General features: G+C 56.8%; 1 protein-coding gene across 4 annotated transcripts in view; it reads left to right on the top strand.

The window, feature by feature from the left end:
• The window catches only part of TSPAN9 (tetraspanin 9), a 204,147-nt gene extending 189,868 nt beyond the window's left edge, over positions 1 to 14,279 (top strand). For all 4 annotated transcript variants that reach the window (XM_036454805.2, XM_036454807.2, XM_036454809.2 and 1 more), the window contains 6 exons: positions 7,324 to 7,515; positions 7,880 to 7,954; positions 8,296 to 8,397; positions 9,144 to 9,275; positions 9,645 to 9,728; positions 11,202 to 14,279. In XM_036454805.2, coding sequence (XP_036310698.1) covers positions 7,324 to 7,515; positions 7,880 to 7,954; positions 8,296 to 8,397; positions 9,144 to 9,275; positions 9,645 to 9,728; positions 11,202 to 11,273 — 657 coding nt within the window. In that variant the 3' untranslated portion in view covers positions 11,274 to 14,279. The remainder of the gene's footprint in view (positions 1 to 7,323; positions 7,516 to 7,879; positions 7,955 to 8,295; positions 8,398 to 9,143; positions 9,276 to 9,644; positions 9,729 to 11,201) is intronic.
• The last annotated feature ends 4,189 nt before the right edge of the window (positions 14,280 to 18,468 follow it).

Raw genomic sequence — 18,468 nt, 5'->3', positions numbered from 1 at the left:
ACTGGGGAGGGGTTAGCCCTTACAGAGTTCACTGGAGAGAAGTGAACTCTGGAAACATGGAACTTAAGAGCTTTATTAACCTCCGAGGTTTGCAGCTCCCACTTCAACATCCCTTACATTTGACCACATTGAAGTGCTCTCCCCTAAACCTGTCTTGGATGGAAAATATCAATAGCCCGATTCTGCAGTCATCAGAATGCAACTGGGTGTGGGATATGCAAATGCTTTATGTAATGGTTATTTGGAAGAAAATTCAGTTCAGAAACATGGGTGTGATCTCCCTATCACCTGTGCAAGCTGGTGATACTCGGAGCTGTGAACTGAAGCTGTGAAGACATTGGAGGTTTTGAGAAAAAGTGTGGGGTCAAAAAAAAGAATGACTGAGGAATCCTGTAATTTGGCTTTAAATTATGCACAAACTTAATGTGAGCAAAGCTTGTCTATGGCTGCCATCCATGGCCGTGGAGGCTTAGGCTGGATTACTAGAAGTATAGTGCTCAGAGTGTAGGAGGGGAGAGTGGTATCTCTATTCTCTGTGATGGTCCCTCCATAGCTGGACTCTGACTTTCAGGTTGGGACAGCGATGAGCAGTGGAAGGTGACTCAGAGGAGGTAGAAGGTCTCAGAGCCCGTTAGGAGGCCAGGAGAAGACTTGCGCAGGAGTGTTAACCAGCCTGGTATTTCAAGGCCTGCCACACCTGTTCTGGGTGGGCTTCTTAGGCAAAACTAGAACTGAGGCATGTTAGCCAGAGGAGAGTAAAAGGAAAGAATTTTGAGTTAAAAGGAAAGAATTCTTGACCAGATAGAGTTGTGCATAAATGGGATGGAGCATCTGGTGGGATGGTGAGCACTGGGAGTCTGGGGGTGCTCAAGGCGTGGTTGGACGGCCTGGGGCCAGGGATAGCACACACAGAGGAGACCTCTCACTGAGAGGCACCTCCCCCTCTGTGCTCTCATCCTCCTGCCTGCTGGTGGCTTTGGCAAAGACATCTTTGTGATTCTGTCCTGTCCTTTGCTCCATGCAGAATTAGAAGCGCTGTCCACCCCACCCCCTTTACAGCTGTGACAATGAATGAGCTGCGGCGGCCCCTTGGAGGCAAGGGGCATTTGAAATGCAGTGTAGCGGCTCCACTCCCGGCTCTGACGTATGGTCCTTTCTCCCAGTGATGAAGTTCTTGGCAGGCCGGCTTCTCCCGGGCCAGGCAAGATCATTGCTAGCCACATGTCAGGCTGTGAAATTAAAGTCGCTTTGGTTTTCTTTTTTATTTTCCACATCCACTAATTTATTAAATGCCATTAAACATTGTGCTTGGCTCTGGCTCATAAAGAGCAATGGGGAGTGCTGAGGCCTGGTGTGTGAAAAGCTCCTGCAAAGTAAAGAGGGGGTGAGGCTAGATGGGGGGCCAGGGGCGGGGCTGGGCTGGGGCTCTGCAGACAAATGAGGCAGCCAGTAAAAATAGCTAGAGGGTGTGATGGGCCCCAGGGGGGCTGGGCAAGTTGAGGGGGGGGGGCGACTTACAGGCCAATGAGGGGCAGAGGGGGGTAAATTGGAGTAGCCTGGGGCACTGAGATTCATTATAGATGTAACAAAGTGCGGGTGAATGGAGGCCTCTTTTCCAGGTGGGTTTGTGTGTCAGGGTCTGGTTCTGTAACCAGGCTATCTCCTGCTCAGGCTCTTCCCACCTGTCCATCCATCCATCCATCCACCCACCTGTCCATCCGTCCGTCCATCCTTACGTAGCATGTTCTGGGATCTGCAGGGAAAGAGATAAGAACCTGGCTCTGAAGTGCTGGTGCTTTAATGAGGGTGGGCATCAGTCTACACAGAAGGTTGATCCCTGTGTGCTTAGTTCTGGGTCCAGCACTGGCATAGGAGGTCACCCGTGGCGAGGGCCACCCCCACAAGGGGGAGAGGCTGTGGCAGTTATGAGGGGACACGAGTGGCTGTCCCTGAGCTCTGTGTGATGTGTAAGTGGGGATAGAAGCTCAGGAAGGAGTTTGGTTTGAAGGGGAAATTATGGGCCTCATCCCCAGAGAAATGGGATGCCTCCATGAAAAATACATAAGGCTACATGGCAGAAGCATGTATTAAAACTACAAATCAATATGCTTCGAACTGAAGATGAGGAAAGTGCCATGGGGATATTGGCGAGTTACAACAGGCTTAATGAATGAGGTGAGTCTGCAGTGCTTGTTCCCTGCGTGGCCATGGCCCCTCTGGGCCTCAGCTTGCTCGCTGTGCATCTGGCGAATGGGCCCAAGGGCGATGGGAAGATCTGAGTCAGCCTCCGAGGGCTCAGGCAGGAGAGTCCTGTCGGAGGAAAACCCATAGGCATTGCTAAGGGTGAGGCACTGCTCCAGCTCTGGGTATCTAGTGAGGAACCAAACAGACCCAAATCCCAGCCTGCACACAGATCAAGGCCATGGGCAAATAGCAAAGGTAGAACTCATTTTTCAAGTTTTGATGTGGGTTTGTTTGGAGCCCTGAGCTGGAAGTATTTAGAAATGCCCTTGGTTGTGGGGAAGGACCAAGGGGCAAGAAAGGCTTATCAGGATGGTCCCTGGGCCAGCGCCTGCTCAGAGAGGGGTGCTGACCAGGCCCGGCAGGTGACCGTGGGTCTTTCGTGCTACAGGGGCTGGATCCCGGCGCCCTGAGTCACTGCCTCACCCCGGTCTCTTCCTGCCTTGGGCTGACTATAGCTCGGTCATCTCAGCTGAGACAACCCTCTGGTTTTGGAAGGGAATTTTCCCGAATGCCACCAGCTAAGCTCTCTGGCACCGATCTTTGGCCGTGCCATTGCAGACCTTGCCTCCTTCCTGTGCTTGGCACCCTCCATATGAGGCGGCTCCCCTCCCTGCTCCACCCCTCTCCCATTCCTGCCTCACCCTCTCCCTGCTCCTGCTCTGCCTTCAGATGTTGGCTTCCTGTCTTCTTGCCCTCCTGCCAAGCAAACCTTTTCTGCTGTCAACTCCTCCCTTCTGCCCTTGCCACACACTAGATGTTGGCCTGTTACCTGCTCCTGCCCCATCCCTCACTAGCTCCTGGGCGGAGTCTTCCCAGCATTTTTCTCCTCTCATGTTGTGTCGACCCTCTCAGAGCCAGGACGATGCCCCACCCTTGGAGGGGTCACACGAGGTTGTTTCTTTGCTGTTGTCTTCTCAGGGCACTGAGCGCTGGATGATGGACACCTGGCATGGGAGGGCTGGGGCAGAGTTTCTTCTCTGCTAACATTGGGACTGGATAGTCTTTATTGGTGTGTGTGGGGGCGCGGGGGTGGGGGGCGGGGAGGGGCAGTCCTGTGCATTGTTGGATGTTTAGCAGCACCCCTGACTTCTACTCACTAGGATGCCAGTAGCAGGCCTCTCCCCAAGTTGTGTCAACTCCAAATGTTCCAGACATTGTCAGATGTCCCAGGAAGCAAAGCTGCTCCTGGTTGAGAACCACCAGGCTAGGCGTTGAGAACACCAGGCCTCAGTCTTGGCAAACCTGGGCCGGAAGGGACCTGAGGAGTTCCATAGTCCCAATCCCACCTTTAAGGGAAATTTGGCCTCGAAGAGCTCAAGAATCTGAAGGCCACACAGGGGAAGGTGATAGAAGAGGCATTTTATTTATGTATTTATTTACTTTTTGAGTTATAAGAGAAAGCTGATTTATAAAGTTTCTGAGGTAGCAGAAGTGAGTTAACTGGGCTGTGTAGGCTCAGGAATCAAGTTACAGAAGCAAAAGAAGGGCCCTTGGAGCCCAGAAGAGGGAAGGGCAAAGGTAATGCTGGGGCAGGGGTGGGGGGAGGAGAGGGGAAGGAAGGCACAGGAGTGCTCCCCAGAGGGAGAGCACGGAGGAAAGGGGCATTTTAGACAAAGATTCAGGCAGCTCAATGCAGGCTGGGCTGACAAACAGGCCAGAGTCAGGGAGGGGAGCAGGTTGGGGTCTGGGCATGAGATGGGGGCTACGGTGGGGGTTGTGCTGCTGCTCCCCGTTGGCCGGGGCTCACACGGGCATGCACTGAGTCCCCTAGGAGCAGCGGTGTGGAAGGGGCCTGCACCAAACGCCAGGAAACCAGGTTCCAGGCCCATCCGGCGGTGTGACAGGCGCCTGCTCCCTCTCAGTGTCATTTTCTGTAAACTTAGGGCGTGATGTTTGTCTGCTTCCTGCCTGGAGGCTCTGCTGGTTCTGGGTCATCTGAGGTGGGGACACAGGGTCAGCAGCCCTCTGGGGAGAGATGGAAGAGTGACAGGGGTCTCATTCACTCAGCAGGTGTGTACCATGCCTTTGCCCAGTCCCGGACTTAGGTACAGGCTGCTGGTGGGATTGCCCCTCGGTAGGCAGCAGATCTCACCTGGGACCTAGCCTGGGGCCTGGTGGGGTCTGACATGGCAGTGAGAAGGAAAGCAAGTGGGGGGCGGGCCCACAGCTCATTCCGCTCCGGGTGCTGGAGGGAGGCTGCTGGTGGGTCTTTGGGAAGCTTACAGACCGAATCAAGGACATGCAGTGTGGATCCAGAGAAGCACTGCTGAGGAGTGACCAGCTCCTGGGAGCTTCTGAATCATTGAGCTTTTCCTGGTGGAGGCTCCTTGAACTCATCCATTCCCCCAGGAGGGAAATGCAGAATGGAGGCACAGCCGGGACCACCAGGCCGACTCCCAGTGAGAACTGGCTTCTGGGGAAAGCTGCACTCTCTGGGGAGGGTCCTGGGGGTCCTGGTGTCCCAGCTGCAGGCCCAGGAGTCCCAGTCAGCTCTCTTTACTGGGCTCCTCTGCCTGAAGCCAGAGGCCTGCAGCAGCGGGTTTCCTCTTATTCATGGCAGGATCTGGCTTTAGGAACCATAAATCTGCAACATGAAGGTCATGAATTTCCATGGTATGATTAATGAAAGAAAAATTGAGACGGCAGCATAGATACTGAGCAGATTGAAGAAAGTCAATGACAAGTTGGATGAAAGTTTCTGAGCCTCACTGGCAATCCCAGAGGTTCTGACCCAGCCTGGAGCGCCACCTAGTGGTTGCAAGGGTTATTCCCCTGGCAAAGCATAGGGATGCCCCTGTTGGGTGGATGGATGCTCCGGCCTGAGTGTGCCCACCTTGGGAACCTTGCCCTAGGGCTGCTGAAGGGTGTAGGAGGTTCAGGACCTCTCTCCACAGCATGGGGGACCCAAGCAGCCGCTCCACTTACCTAACTCCCATCCCCGAAGCTCTCTGAACAGTCTTGATTTAATGATACATGGGAATTTCCCATCTTCTTTGTCATGCCCAGTCTGGATCACCTTTGTTTCCCCATTTATAAAAATCCCATTGATTTTTTTAAAGCCCAGCAAGCCCTGTCATCTCTACCTTCCAAATATATCTCAAGTCAGACATTTCTGACCAGCCCTCCGTAACCACCTGGCGCAGGTCACTGCCAGAGGGCCGCCCCAGTGCCTCCTGATTGCCGTCCCGGCGCCTGTTCTTCCAACAGCAGCCAGAGCGATCTACTGAAGACATAAATCATGTCACTGTCCAGCTCTGGAGGCCTCCCACCCCACTAAGAACAGCACCCACATTTTCTTTCCTGGTGCCTGCAGGGTCTTATCTCATCAGTCCCCTGCTGCCGCCTATGGGGCCCCTACCACCTGTCACCTCCTTCACTCTTCTGTGGCCACTTGGACACCTCAGGGCCGTGCCCTCTATGAGAACACTTTTTCCAGGTATTTGTGTGGCTCACTGCCCCCCTTCATTTGGGTCCCTATGCAATGGCCACCTTTCTCTGACCACTCTGTCCCCAGTTACTTTCTAATCCTTTGCCCACCTTAATTTTCTTCATAGCACTCAACAGCGCCTGAAACTCCGCGAGATCTTTGCTAGTTCCCATTCTGTGTGGGAACTCCCCCTTCGAGGCCAGTGCAGTTTACCGGCTCCCCCAGCACTCGAAAGGGGACTGGCGCTTACTAAGTAGGGGCTCAGTTTGGGTCTGCAGGCTGCCTGTCTTACCGATATACATGCGTCTCCTCTCTGAGCTTGGTTCCTGGGTCATAGCATGGCTTCGGCACCAGGAACTGCTACTTCCACTCACTTCCCATGCTTGCTTCCACGTGAATTCTCAGAGAAACCCAGGACGTAGGTGCTATGATTCTCATTCAGAATAAAAGGAGTTTGCAAGTGGCACAACCAGGACCAGCTGGAGCTGGGTGTCAGCTCCATGTCTGGCCCCCCAGCCCCTATGTGGAACGTCTTTGCCCTCTGCCTGCCCCAAGGCCCCCCAACCCCCATCCTTGAGGCTCTGTCTCCACCAACTGGCCTCTTGGACCAGGACAGTGACTGCCTCCTCTGAACTTCTGTACCGTTTATTTGGCATCAGTGTATACTGCCAGGGGCAGATGCTGCTTTTTCCTAGCTGCCACCCGGCCCGAGTGGAGGCCCGGGGAAGGCAGGCCTCTAAAGCAGTTGTAGCACCTCTGGCACGGACGCTGCATGCTAGAGGCGCTCAATAAATATCGGCTGACTGATTGATTGGCTTCTCAGATTCAGCACACTTCCTCTGGGCTGCGGGAGGGAGGGGGCTGTCAGCTATATTGAGCGTAAAATAAGGCAGACGTGGAGATTTGCAGCCAATGAAACTAAAGCTTCCCCAGGTGAAGCGAGTGGCGGCGCGGCCCCAGGGGTGCTGTTGAAGAGTCGGCTTTCGGGCCCAGAGGGCTGGTTGCTGGCTTACAGATGGATGGTGAAGGCAGTGATGGGCGGCTCCGTCCTAAACCTCAGCCAGCCGCCCAGTCAGCTCTCAGCCAGCCCAGCGAGTCCTTTTCTTGTCCATCTGTGGGAACTTCATTCTCCAGGCTCTGAGAACGGTGGGCAGACGGCCCTCTGCTCAGGACCGCGGGGCAGTCACTGGGGGTCTGGCTCTGAGGACCTGAGCTTCGAGCTTCTTTCCCCGCCCCGAGCAAGTCCAGCTTCTTTCTCCGCCCCGAGCAAGGCCGTATGGCTTCCCCTGACCGCCACACACCCTGCCCAGACCCCTTCTGAATGCCAGCACCTCTCCCCTGCCGGCTGGAATAACTGCAGCCACCCATCTGCACCTAGGACCCGCAATATTTGCCACATACTTTTGCTTATGTCTCATTTAATCTGATCCTCAGAGTGACCCTACAGGCCAGTGAAGCCAGTGTTACCCCGTTTGCCAGACAGGGAGACTGAGACATGGAAAGGCTGAAAGGGTTTGTCTGGGTCACACAGCCGACATGATTGGAGGCTGTGATTGTGCTCAGAGTTGGGGGTGGGGACATGGAGTCTTTCGGGACCCCTGCTGGTGAATGCAAGAGCAATGCCAGTCTAACCGGTTTTCCTTTTTCTTCAGCTCTGTGGCTGTGGGCTGCTTGGAGTGGGCATTTGGCTCTCCGTGTCCCAAGGCAACTTTGCCACCTTCTCCCCCAGCTTCCCTTCGCTGTCTGCAGCCAACCTAGTCATCGCCATAGGCACCGTTGTCATGGTGACGGGCTTCCTGGGCTGCCTGGGGGCCATCAAGGAAAACAAGTGCCTCCTCCTCAGTGTAAGTTGGACCCCACACCCCCAACCCTCTGAACTCTCTGGGTCACCCTGCGTTTGGGCCACAATGACCGGCAAGGCCTGGGAACATCAGCTAACTGAGCCCAGGGAAATTGCTTTCAGAATGTTCTTTGCCCAGTCACTCCCCTCTTCCTCACGATTGGCTATCCCTGCCCTAATTGTTTCTCTCTTAATGTCCTTCCTCTACCTATCTGGGTTTCCTCAGAAGTAAGTACACCCCCCCTCATCCCCATACCTGGGAAGCCCTGGCTCTGTTGCCTATCCCTGCCTCCCGCCATTGTTCTTGTTGGTCTTGCTCCTGTCCACAACCACCACCATGTGCCAATGCCTGCACCTTTTCTTTCCAGTTTTTCATCGTCCTGTTGGTCATCCTCCTAGCAGAGCTGATCTTACTTATCCTCTTCTTTGTCTACATGGACAAGGTAAGCCTTCAGGAAGGGGGAGCTTATGGAATTTCATTGTCCTTGGGATTGGGTCACGCTGGAGTTAACCAGAGGGAAATGGATCCAGGCGAACAGGCCAGGCCCAGATGAAAGGTTTTGGTGGGGCAGCATGGGGCAAGATGTGGGCCTGTGTGTGACTGGTCTCTTTCCTCTGAGCGTTACAGCTCTCCTGGGAGTCCGTGGGTGTAGACTGGAGTGGGAGTGTGGACCTGCCCTGCCCTGGCACCCCATCCCCAGGGAGAGAAGCCAGCAGTTCTAGGTGACATGGGCAGGCTGCATTCTGGTCCCAACTGTCCTGTGTGTCTGCCTCAACCGGACAGGTCAATGAGAACGCCAAGAAGGACCTGAAGGAAGGCCTGCTGCTGTACAACACAGAGAACAACGTGGGTCTGAAGAATGCCTGGAACATCATCCAGGCCGAGGTGAGGGTGGGCAGCCCCCTGTCTGGACGGGCGGGGCCAGCAGGCGGGGAGGAGGTCTGGTGGCCTGGGCCTCAGACCCCACCTAGGTGACTGAATTGGGCAGCTGTGCTTTCTGGATAGTAAGTGAGAGCTGCAGTCGGACACCAGCCAGTGGGATGCAGCTGGGGAGGGGCAAGGGGGTGAGTGAAGGAGGGTGAGCAGGACCTGGACACAGAAGTGGACAGCCTAAGGGAGCTGTGCGAGTGGCTAAGTGGGCACAGGGAGCTGGCAAGGATGGATAATCGAGGACTGGCATCTGATCCTTCTCTGAAGCTTTGGAATGAGTGAAAGAATGTATTTTAGCAACAGCTATGCCCCCTGGTCATGGTTCAGGCTAGGAGGCTCTGATTCTAAGAGAAGAACAAGTCAGTACAGCCTGATGCCCTGTGGGAAGTGTTGGGGAGGGACAGGTGCCAGCCTGCGACGGTCCCTCTGGCACAGCCGCAGGTGCTGGTGGGATGGAGGGCTGAGCACTCCTGCCAGAGTCAGTGCCCAGCAGCTTTCCTGTCTCCTGCTCCAGCCTCCAGGATGGAGCTCTCACTCACCTCCCCTGTGGGCCCAGCTGAGGCCAAAAATGGACAAGAGAAGGCCTCTGTGTTCTCTGCTGAACTCCGGGGGGCAGTCACTGGGCGGAGTTGGCCTGGATGGGGAGGGCCCAGAGGAGATGGCAGGCTGTGGTGGGTCTGACCTATGCATCCCCCCCACAGATGCGCTGCTGCGGCGTCACCGACTACACAGACTGGTACCCGGTGCTGGGTGAGAACACGGTCCCCGACCGCTGCTGCATGGAGAATTCCCAGGGTTGTGGGCGCAACAGCACCACCCCGCTGTGGAGAACGGTGAGGCCCGAGGCCCTGCCCGGGTCCTCCTCCCAGGAGCCTACAGGGGAGGGAGGGGGCCTGGGGCACCAAGGACTTGGCTTAATGTGGGGGGCACACAGGACTGAAGCCAAGAGGCAGATGGAAATGGGGGGCCTGGACCCATAGTTGGGAGTGTAATGGGGTGGGGGGTATGAGGCTGTGCAGTGGGACCTTGTGGGTGGAACCCGGGGCCGGGCAGGGCCTGCTCAAAGGCAGGACCAGGCTGGGGGTCAGGGAGGGACAGGAGGAAAGAGCAGGGACAGGGGCTGAAGGAGAGAGTGGGGGGCTGAGCAGGAAGGGTGCTCACCATCACGCCGGGCCCTTCACCCTGTGGTCCTCGCTCCCTAGGGCTGCTATGAGAAGGTGAAGATGTGGTTTGATGACAACAAGCACGTTCTCGGCACGGTGGGGATGTGCATCCTAATCATGCAGGTGAGAGGGCCATCAGCCTCACTGCCCCCCCCCCAGCTGGAGAAAAGCAGCCCCCCAAGTTAAGTCACTGTGGGTCACTGTCCCAGGCAGCCCCACCTCCATGCACTGTCCTGCTTTGTGGCCTCTTGGTGCCTGCCCAACCCCACAGGCCCCAGAGGCACTGCTTCCTCCCATTTTGTAGGCCTTGGGCCCGAAGCTGGCATTGCGTGCAGCCTGCTTATGTGTGTGTTTGCTGATGAACACACCTGTCTTCACTTCACAGAGGCCTTATGGCCGGACTGAATGAAACCTGAGTCCTTAGTAACACCTGTGAGCATGGCGCGTGGGTCCGAGCCCACAGGCGTCAGTCCTGGCCTCACCGGCTGTTAGACACGTGTGACCCGGGCACACAGATAGCTTGTGTGCCTGAATGTCCGCATCAGCATAGTGAGCATGAAGATCGTGCCCCTCAACAGGGCGGGAGTGCAATATGCCCAACATGGGCAGGGAGCCGCACCACGCTGAGGAAGTGGCAGGCATGTGAGCTGCTCTTGTAAGCACTTAGTGACACTGTTCCCTCAAGGCCTAGCCTAGGTGACGGAGAGGGAAGAGGACACAGCTGGCTGGGAACATAAAGCCCCGACCTTTCTAGGGACAAGCATTTCCTGGGCTCCTTCCTGTTCCCACTACCCATGGCTCGTATCCCTGGTGAGCAGAGGTGTCCAGCCCGATTCCTCTTGGAGCACTTGAACTTCACTGGTCCCGCACCAGGGATCCTCCTATCCTAAACTCTGGGGCCCCGGGGGCAGAGGTGTCTGATTTATCTACGCGCTCACGGACTGAGCAGATGAGCTCTGATGTGAGCTGCACTCACCATTCGGCACCGAGAGCTGGGCTCATCTCGGGTCCTCCCGGGTCAGAACCTCGGGGTGGGGCCCCCCCACCATGGTCTCTTCCACATATGCCTGCACCTCAGTATGGGCGCCAGGACAGGCACAGTGTCACCTGCTCTGTGGCCTGTGCCCAATGCAGACTGACAGTGAGGCCACAGGCCGGCTCCCTGCTGTCACCACCCCCTTTCAGAATTCAGGAGTTGAGGGAATAACAAACGAGTATTAATGTCGTCCTAATCATCACTGCTAAGACGTGTCTGCTGCAGCCCACATCACGCTGTGTATTCCAGAGCAGAATGAATGAGCACAGGCCACATCCCCTCCCCCTCCGCACCGCCTGTTAGCTTCCGTGCAGGGTCAGCCTCTGCGTACCGGCCTCACAGCACTCTGAGAGGGAGAGGGAGGTTCAGCGACATCTGTACAGAGGGCTGAGGGCTGGGCTCTCGTGGGCCCTGGGCCGGTCGCTGGGTGCCCTCCTCTGTTCACCACGATACTCATCCCGCCAGAGTTTTATTAATACATCCACAGGCAGTGGTACTACTTGCTGTCGGTGGCCCCAGCCGCGGGGCTTTTGTCTGAGCCCGCTCCCTGTGTCTTTCAGATTCTGGGCATGGCCTTCTCCATGACCCTGTTCCAGCACATCCACCGGACCGGGAAGAAGTACGACGCCTGAGCGCCAGCGGAGCCCAGCCCCCACGCGGACACTGTGCCAGGGAAGGAGATTTGAGCTTTGTGTTGCCTGCCCGCACTCCAGGCTGCTGCCCCCACCCATGCCCCCCAGCGCCCTCCACACCCCCCGCCTCAGCCTTCTCGGGGCGGAGAGCTGGGGGGGAGGAGGCACGGAGACCTTGGGGTACCAGGGGTGCTGGATTCCTGCATCTGTGCATTTGCCAAAGAAGACAGGGTGGGCCGGGGGTGCGCTCGAGGAGGCCACGCTGACGGTGGCCACCCCGCCCTTCCTCACACCACACTGTGCGCGTGGGGGGCCTTGGCGGAGAGACTGCCCAGCAGAGGCCTCCCTTCGGAGAGCGGGGCCGCAGCCTCCGGCCAGGGACCCAGGGAGCACCTTGCCCAGGCTTTTTATACCTTACAGTGTAACTTTTTTATTTTATTTTACTCTGATTATGATTATTCAGGAATATTATCTCAGATAAGTGTAGGGTTAGCTTTCTGATTTATAACTTTTTACTGTGTTGATTTCTGTAACGGTTTGATTTTTTTCTGAGGGTGGGGGAGGGTGGGAGAGAGGACGTCCGCAGGGTTTCAGTCAGGACAAACCACTGTGCACGGCCAGGAGGCGCTGGGGGAGGTGGGCCAGCTCGCGTTCACTGCTCTGAGAGGAGGCGGCCGGGGCCCAGGAGCCTGGAAGAGGAGGTGAGGCAGAGGCACGTGCGGCGGCGTGAGGAGCGTCCTGCTCGGGAGCCACGTGTCTGCGCGCGCTGGTGCAGGAGGCCCGGGCAGCGGGTCCCTGGGGGCTGCAGGGTGCTTTCCCAGGAGCACAGCTGGAGCCGTTGTGGGTCTTCCACGTCATGGATGAGCAGTTGTTTTTCCTTCCCTTCTTCCTCCTTCTGCCCTCTGCTGGCACGGGAGGCCCTCCTCCCCTCACCCCCCACGGGCCTTCCCATGACATCTGCCAACCCCAGTGATTTCACAGACATTCCTGTAGAAACTCCCAGACACATACCTCTCGTTCAGCTGCTGCTCACTTTCTCACACTGCTTCTGGAAGGGGAAGCAGTCCTGAGGTTTTGCTGCTCAGACAGTGGCAGAGGGCCCCGGCGTCAGGAGGGCAGGTGGAAGTGGTGCCCGTGACCATTCCAGCTGACTGCTGGTTCCCACTGGGAGGAAGGGGGAGGTGTCCGTCCAGGTCCCAGGATTCATCTCCTTCCTTAGGGCTCCTGGATGGTGGGGTGCAATCACTGGGTGGCAGTCACGTCCCCAGTGACCCCAAGGAAAAGTACAGAAAACTGAGAGATGTCAGATTGGATCCTGTGGCCCCAGGAGGAAGTGGCCCCAGGAGGAAGCCGCCTGAGAGATGAGAGGTGGGCGGGACATTCGGTGCCCACCAGAACTTGTGGTGGTCTAAGCGAGCATTTTGCAGTTAAAGAAGAAAGTCAAGAATCCATGGGATGGAGCTTGAAAAGGCTCCTTACTAGCTAGGTGGGACCTGCCTTTTCCTACATCACTTGGCTCCAGGCCGAGTTTCCCACCAGGCCCACATCTCCCAGCCTCCACCTGTTTGTTCCAAGAGCTGGTACTCAGCTGCCCAGCCAGCAACTCCTTCCTGACCTTCAGTGCAGTGCAGTCAGGACCAGGAGGACAGAGCTTTGGGTGAGGTTAGGACTCACGTCTCTGGAGGGTGGGGAGTGAGTTGGGCAGTAGAGCCACCTCTGAGAGCTGGTGCAGATGGGAGAGCTGGGAGGTGGGGGCTGGGGTGGAGGACATGTAAGCACAATTTTGAGCAAAACTTCCCCTGGGTCCTCTGGCCGCCTCCGGGAACCCAGTCTGCAGAGCTCCTAGCCGCCTGCCACCCAGCCATTGTGGAGACAGCAAACAAGCATTCAAGTCGCACAGTGGGACGTGGTGCATAATGAGTTTATGATGGGGTTGGGGTTGTTTATGCCTATCAATGCAATTTTTAATTTTTGTTAAAATCAATAGCAAAAGCCTAGCACCTTGGGGTGTGTGGCCTCCCTGGCAATCTTATGTTTCTGGAGCTTCAGACCCTTCCTCCTTTGAGCCTCACGCTATCATCTGTCCTCAGAGCCTTGTCACAGTTCCGAAATCCCTCCTGGCCTCAGCCTGTGCTGGTGGCTCCGTCACTGGCCGAGCCTACACTGGGTAGAAGATGCTGTGCATGGGCTGGAGCGCTCTTCCAAGCCCGTGTCTGGCCCACACTGTGTTGGAGGCTGAAGCCGTGGCTTCCCTCACCAGAGTCAGTTTAGTCAGGTCTGATGCAGGCAGTTTACAGACAGCTCAGAAGATCAGGGTCCTGCAGGCGGCATCAGGGGAAAGCCTTCCCTGGCCCTTCTTTGCAGACACCTGGGGAGGTGAGTGAGCAGGGCCTGAGCCCTGCTCTGGGGGAGGCAGCAGGTGCACAGTCCCCACCTGCACCCACTCCCCCTGCTGGCCTGGGCCTGCATCCTGGACTCACTCAGGAAGGCTGCTGAGCCCACCCAGATGCTCATGCAAACGTTCTGGTCTGACTTGGAACCAGGTGGCCATCCCTCCTTGTTTTAGTGGCCAAAGAGCAGCCAAATGGATGGAAACGCCTGTTGGCTCTCGGGCCCCCTGCCCACCACTGGTGGAGGTGCTAACTAGCAGGGACCTGGCGTAGGATGGGAGCGGAGCCAGATGCGTGCAGTCTGCTCTTGGTCCTTCAGCCTTTCAGAGTCCGGGGCTCATTTCCCCTTCTCCCATTTCCCTCCTCTCCCCGCAGTGAAGCAGTAGTCCAGGGTGGGGCCCAGCCTTCCTGCCCTGACCGGGCACTCCAGGGGCCAGGCCTTGGGCCCGTGCCCACACCCTGCCCACGGGAGAGCAGGGGAGCGCGCCTGTTGGTTTCAAATGCACTTTTCTGCTTGTGATGCCATATCTGCGTTTCCTTCATCCTGGTCCTGGCTTTATTGAACACCATGTTTTTAGCATGTTTTTAAATAAAACCTGATAATGTGTCAAAAGCACAAGCAGGCTGTGTCTTCGTGGTGTGTTCGTTCGGCCAACCATGACTGTGGCACCTACTCTCTGTCTGAGACACGCCCTGCAGCCAGGCCCTCATCTCCCCTCAAGCCCAGGTTACAGATCTGCTGGCTTGCGGGGGAGGGTCCCTCTGTGGGTGCCTGAGGAACCCTAACACCTCCTTTGCCTGGTGAGCTGAGGTGGGTTTGATGGAGGCCCCTGCATGAGAGGCCGACCCCATGCAGAGGGTCGGCCAGGCCACCAGCCTGTGGGCCGGGCCCTTAGTGCGCTTGCGCTGGGAGAGGGGCAGCGAGGAGTCGCTCTTGGCCTCCTGTGGACAGGGACGCAGCTTTAGGTGCAGTTTCTCCCCAACCCCCCTGGTGGTCCTGGGGCTCACCGGAGCCAGGAGTTAGGGGGCCTTGCCGTGGCTCTGCCTGGGCTGCATGCCCTGAGGCGGCTCTGAGGTGGCTCCACTGGCACAGAAGCACCCATCAGTGGAGGAGGGAGGCAGTGCAAACCACTGGCTATGCCACCTCACTGCAGGGAAGCCCCCAGCCTCCTTGGCTGCTGTGGTCACCATGACAAGTTGGGGTGAGAAGCTCAGACTCACCCTGCCCTAGGCCATTGCTGCAGCTCAGGTTCCGGGCTGGGCCGGGACGGGAGTGGAGGCGAATGTGCAGGTGGGTGTGATGGGAGCGGGAGCCGCATCTCTCAGTCCTCATGTGTGGAGGTCTGGCTCCCGCCTCCTCGGGGAGGCCAGGTTGGCATGGGATTGTCCCAGCACATCAACCTTGGGAGCCTCCCCGTAGCTGCTGTGTCCCAACTCCTGAGGGGTTTGCTGAGGATTGATGGAGGCGTTTGAGGTGACCCTCGGTCACGGGTGCCAAGAGACCTGGTGGCTGTGGGTTCAGGAGATGGTCATGACTCAGAGAAGGGTGACCCTCCATTATCCTCTGAGGACCAACCGAGGCATAGAATGTGGGTGGGAGCCACTTCCTCTGCCCATTCTTGCTCTCACTCCTGCCCCTCAGCCTGTGGACACACCTACTGGGATGCCCCGTGTCCCTGTGCTTCTCTGAGGGACAGAGTGAAGTCCATTGGCACCCAGGACACTGGATGCACCGGCTGTTCTGTGAGCACGGAGCTCCGGTCAGAGTAAGCAGCGAAAGGCGGGCCACCTGGCCGGGCAGGAGAGGAGATGTCTGTGGGGGGACAGAGCTGGGTTCTTCCCCCCTGGAGACTTCTAACACTAGGCACAGGCCTTCTGGGATGGGTTCTGGATCCTCAGCCCATGGGATGGGTGGCTGAGATGACCCTGGGGGACCTCCTGCTCCCCCATTCTTGTGTGAGGAGGTAGGATAGCTGCCTCCCATTGGCGTCCAGCGAAGGGCAAGTGAGAAAGGATGGTTTGTGAGCCATAGAGGAGCCGGCTTGGTGTGTATGAGAACTTCCTGAAAACGGCCATCCAGGGCTCCCAGAGACCAGACATTATCACACAAAGACTTGAACACTAACGTGTGCCAAGCAGCTTGAATACAGTGGTGAACAGCTCGGACCTAATCCCTGTGGCTCACAGAGCGGACCATAGGGAGTAAGTGGGGTTGCATCTCAGGCTCTGATGCTCATTTTCTCTGGGTTGGAGAGTAGCTGACCCCAACGATGGACGTGGAGCTGAGAGCAGAAGTGGAGGGGCTGACGTGGCAGGGAGCGGAGGGAGGTGTGTCCTGTCGCTGTCACACAGGTGAAGGGGGTGAGCTTTAAGCCCAGAGCACAGGGAACTGCTGAGAGCCAGAAGCCCATATGCTGGCTCAGACGCACCCTTGAGAACCATCGCTGTGGCTGCAGCGTGGAGGGCGGTTGAGGGGACAGCGCGGGTGCAGGGACCTCGGAGAGAGACTGCACAGGGATTTAGGTGAGCGATAACAAAGCCCTCAGGACAACACTGGTAGGATGGAGGCAAGAACGGATTTGGGGGACCCCCAGGAGAAGCGATGAGCCTCGGTGACTAACTAGACTTACTGGGGGAAAAGCGCATTCTTGCTGCTCATCGGCATGCTGGCCCTCGCCCTGCACCGGAGCTGATGGATGGTTTGCACCAAACGCGGGGTGAGTGCTTTCTGGGCTCATTGCTCACAGGCAGGAGACGGCCGAAGCCGGCGCGGTGCAGTTATCTCTCCTGTTTTGGGTGTCTGGGCTGCACAGTGCTCTCACGGGCGCTATCGTTATCTAGGATTGTCCTGACCATGGCTGTGCTATCGGAGGTCACCGTCCAGGTCTGGGTGGGAAGACGCTGGTGGGGGCAGGAGAGGGATGGAGGTGGATGGAGGGGGGTGGAGGGCCTGGGCAAATTCTCGCTCTGCAACTGGTGTCCTCAGGAGCCTTGTAGTCATTGAATTTGTCTTGGTTTTGTCATCTGCAGAATCAGGATGACACCTATTTTACAGATTTGCTGTGAAGAAACCCAGCCTGTTCCTGGGCCAAGGGAGGTGCTTGGCAAGAAAGTGGTCAAATTTGGAGCTTAGGGTCTTTTCCCCAAGGAAAAGCACGTCCCTGCTAGAAGCTGGGCCCCAGGGCAGGGCTCTGGGAGTGTGTGTGTGTGTATGTGTGTGTGTGTGTGTGTGTGTGTGTGTGTGTGTGTGAGAGAGAGAGAGAGAGAGAGAGAGAGAGAGAGAGAGAGAGCGCTATGGGAAGGAGAGGTGCAGGACGTGTCTCCCAGTTTTGCTCTCGGCTGGCTGCAAAGCACAGTAATTCACAGGAGCAAGAGGGAAGTCAGATTAAATGAATGTCGATTGGGGCACAAAAATATCGGCATTGCAATGGCCCCTTCTTAAAGCAGTCAGTAAAGATTGGGAGGCTATTGATTTAGCCATCTCATTATGCTGAGTTTAATGACAGCCGTGAGATGGACTACTGTGCCTCCTTAACCCGACAAAAAGAAAAGCAACATCCACAGGACACGCTCGGGCCAGGCCCTCCGGCTGGAGCTGGGATTTCCCCCTGTGGGCCTGGAGGCTGCTGGGTAGCTGACTGTCCCTGGGGCACACCTGGCAGTGCCCAGGTTCCTCCGGTGTTCGGCTATGCAGAGAACAGGGACTGGAAGAGCAAGGCCACCTGGTGGTCTGTGGTGGGTCTGGCGGGTAGAGGCGTTGCCCAGAGATTTTTCTTCCGGCTGCAGAGTTCCGGCACCTAGCCTCCCCATTGTCCTAAGCAGGGCCAGCCCTTCAGGTGGGCAAGAGGACCATGCTCTGCCATTTGAGGGCAACAGGAAGCCCCTTACCCTTTGTCTCCCTCCTCCGCCCTAACTCTCCCCCACCCCCCACACAATTCCTGCAACCTCAATAGATTTGTAATATATTTCTTTTTCTCTGTCAAGGGATCCTAGTTCTAGAGAGAACTCAGCCTTCTTACTTTACTGGTTGGCAACTCAGGGAGAGAATGTTGAATCTGACCTCTGGTTCCCAGCGTGAGGTTCTCTAAATTCCAATCAGGGATCCATGAGCCCCTCAGGAAACTGTTCCTCGCCTCTTCAGGGAGAGCCTAAGCTAATAGGGCTCTGGCCGGCCTGGCCTGGCCTTGGTGTGTGGCCAGCTGAGGGAAAGGGCCAGGTTCAAGCTTTCTTCAAGGCCCTCTTTGTCCCTGTCCTGAGCCAAAGGCCCCCCCAGGTTCCCCTGCAGCGCCCCATCCTTCCTGCCCAGTCACTGCTGGGCATGGTTTCAGCCAGTGACAGAAGTAAGGGCTTTTCATGGATTTGTTTTTAAGAAGAAAGTAAGTGAATTACTTTTCTTTGACAGGAGAAAATGTTATTTTATGATCTTTTTATTGAAAGCTTGATTGAAAACTAAAAGAAGAAGAAAGAAGGGAAGGGGGAAGAGGAGGAGGAGGAGAAGGAGAAGAAGGAGAAGGAGGAGGAGCAGAAAAAGATGAATCTCAGCTTTTGTGCCTTTATCCCCCCCACCCCATGGGCAGCCTCTGTTCTCAGTTGGGGACAGGAAGTGGGAATCAGAGTCCCACCCAGCTCGAAGCAGCCCACCCTGCTGACAGAGGTGGTTCTCCTGCCAGGAAGTAGTGGCAGCTGACAGCCAGCAGGAGACAGCTTCTGCAAAGGCTGCCACTGCCCCCATCCTGACCAGGCCCCACAGGCAGCCAGGACCATGAGACGGCCCACAATGCTGTGTGCGGCAGGAAGGGCCTGGA

The sequence above is a fragment of the Pipistrellus kuhlii genome, unplaced genomic scaffold (genome assembly GCF_014108245.1).
Source record: "Pipistrellus kuhlii isolate mPipKuh1 unplaced genomic scaffold, mPipKuh1.p scaffold_m20_p_3, whole genome shotgun sequence".
Lineage (NCBI taxonomy): Eukaryota > Metazoa > Chordata > Mammalia > Chiroptera > Vespertilionidae > Pipistrellus > Pipistrellus kuhlii.
The sequence above is the reverse complement of the archived record's forward strand: the minus strand, read 5'-3'. Positions and strand labels throughout refer to the sequence as shown.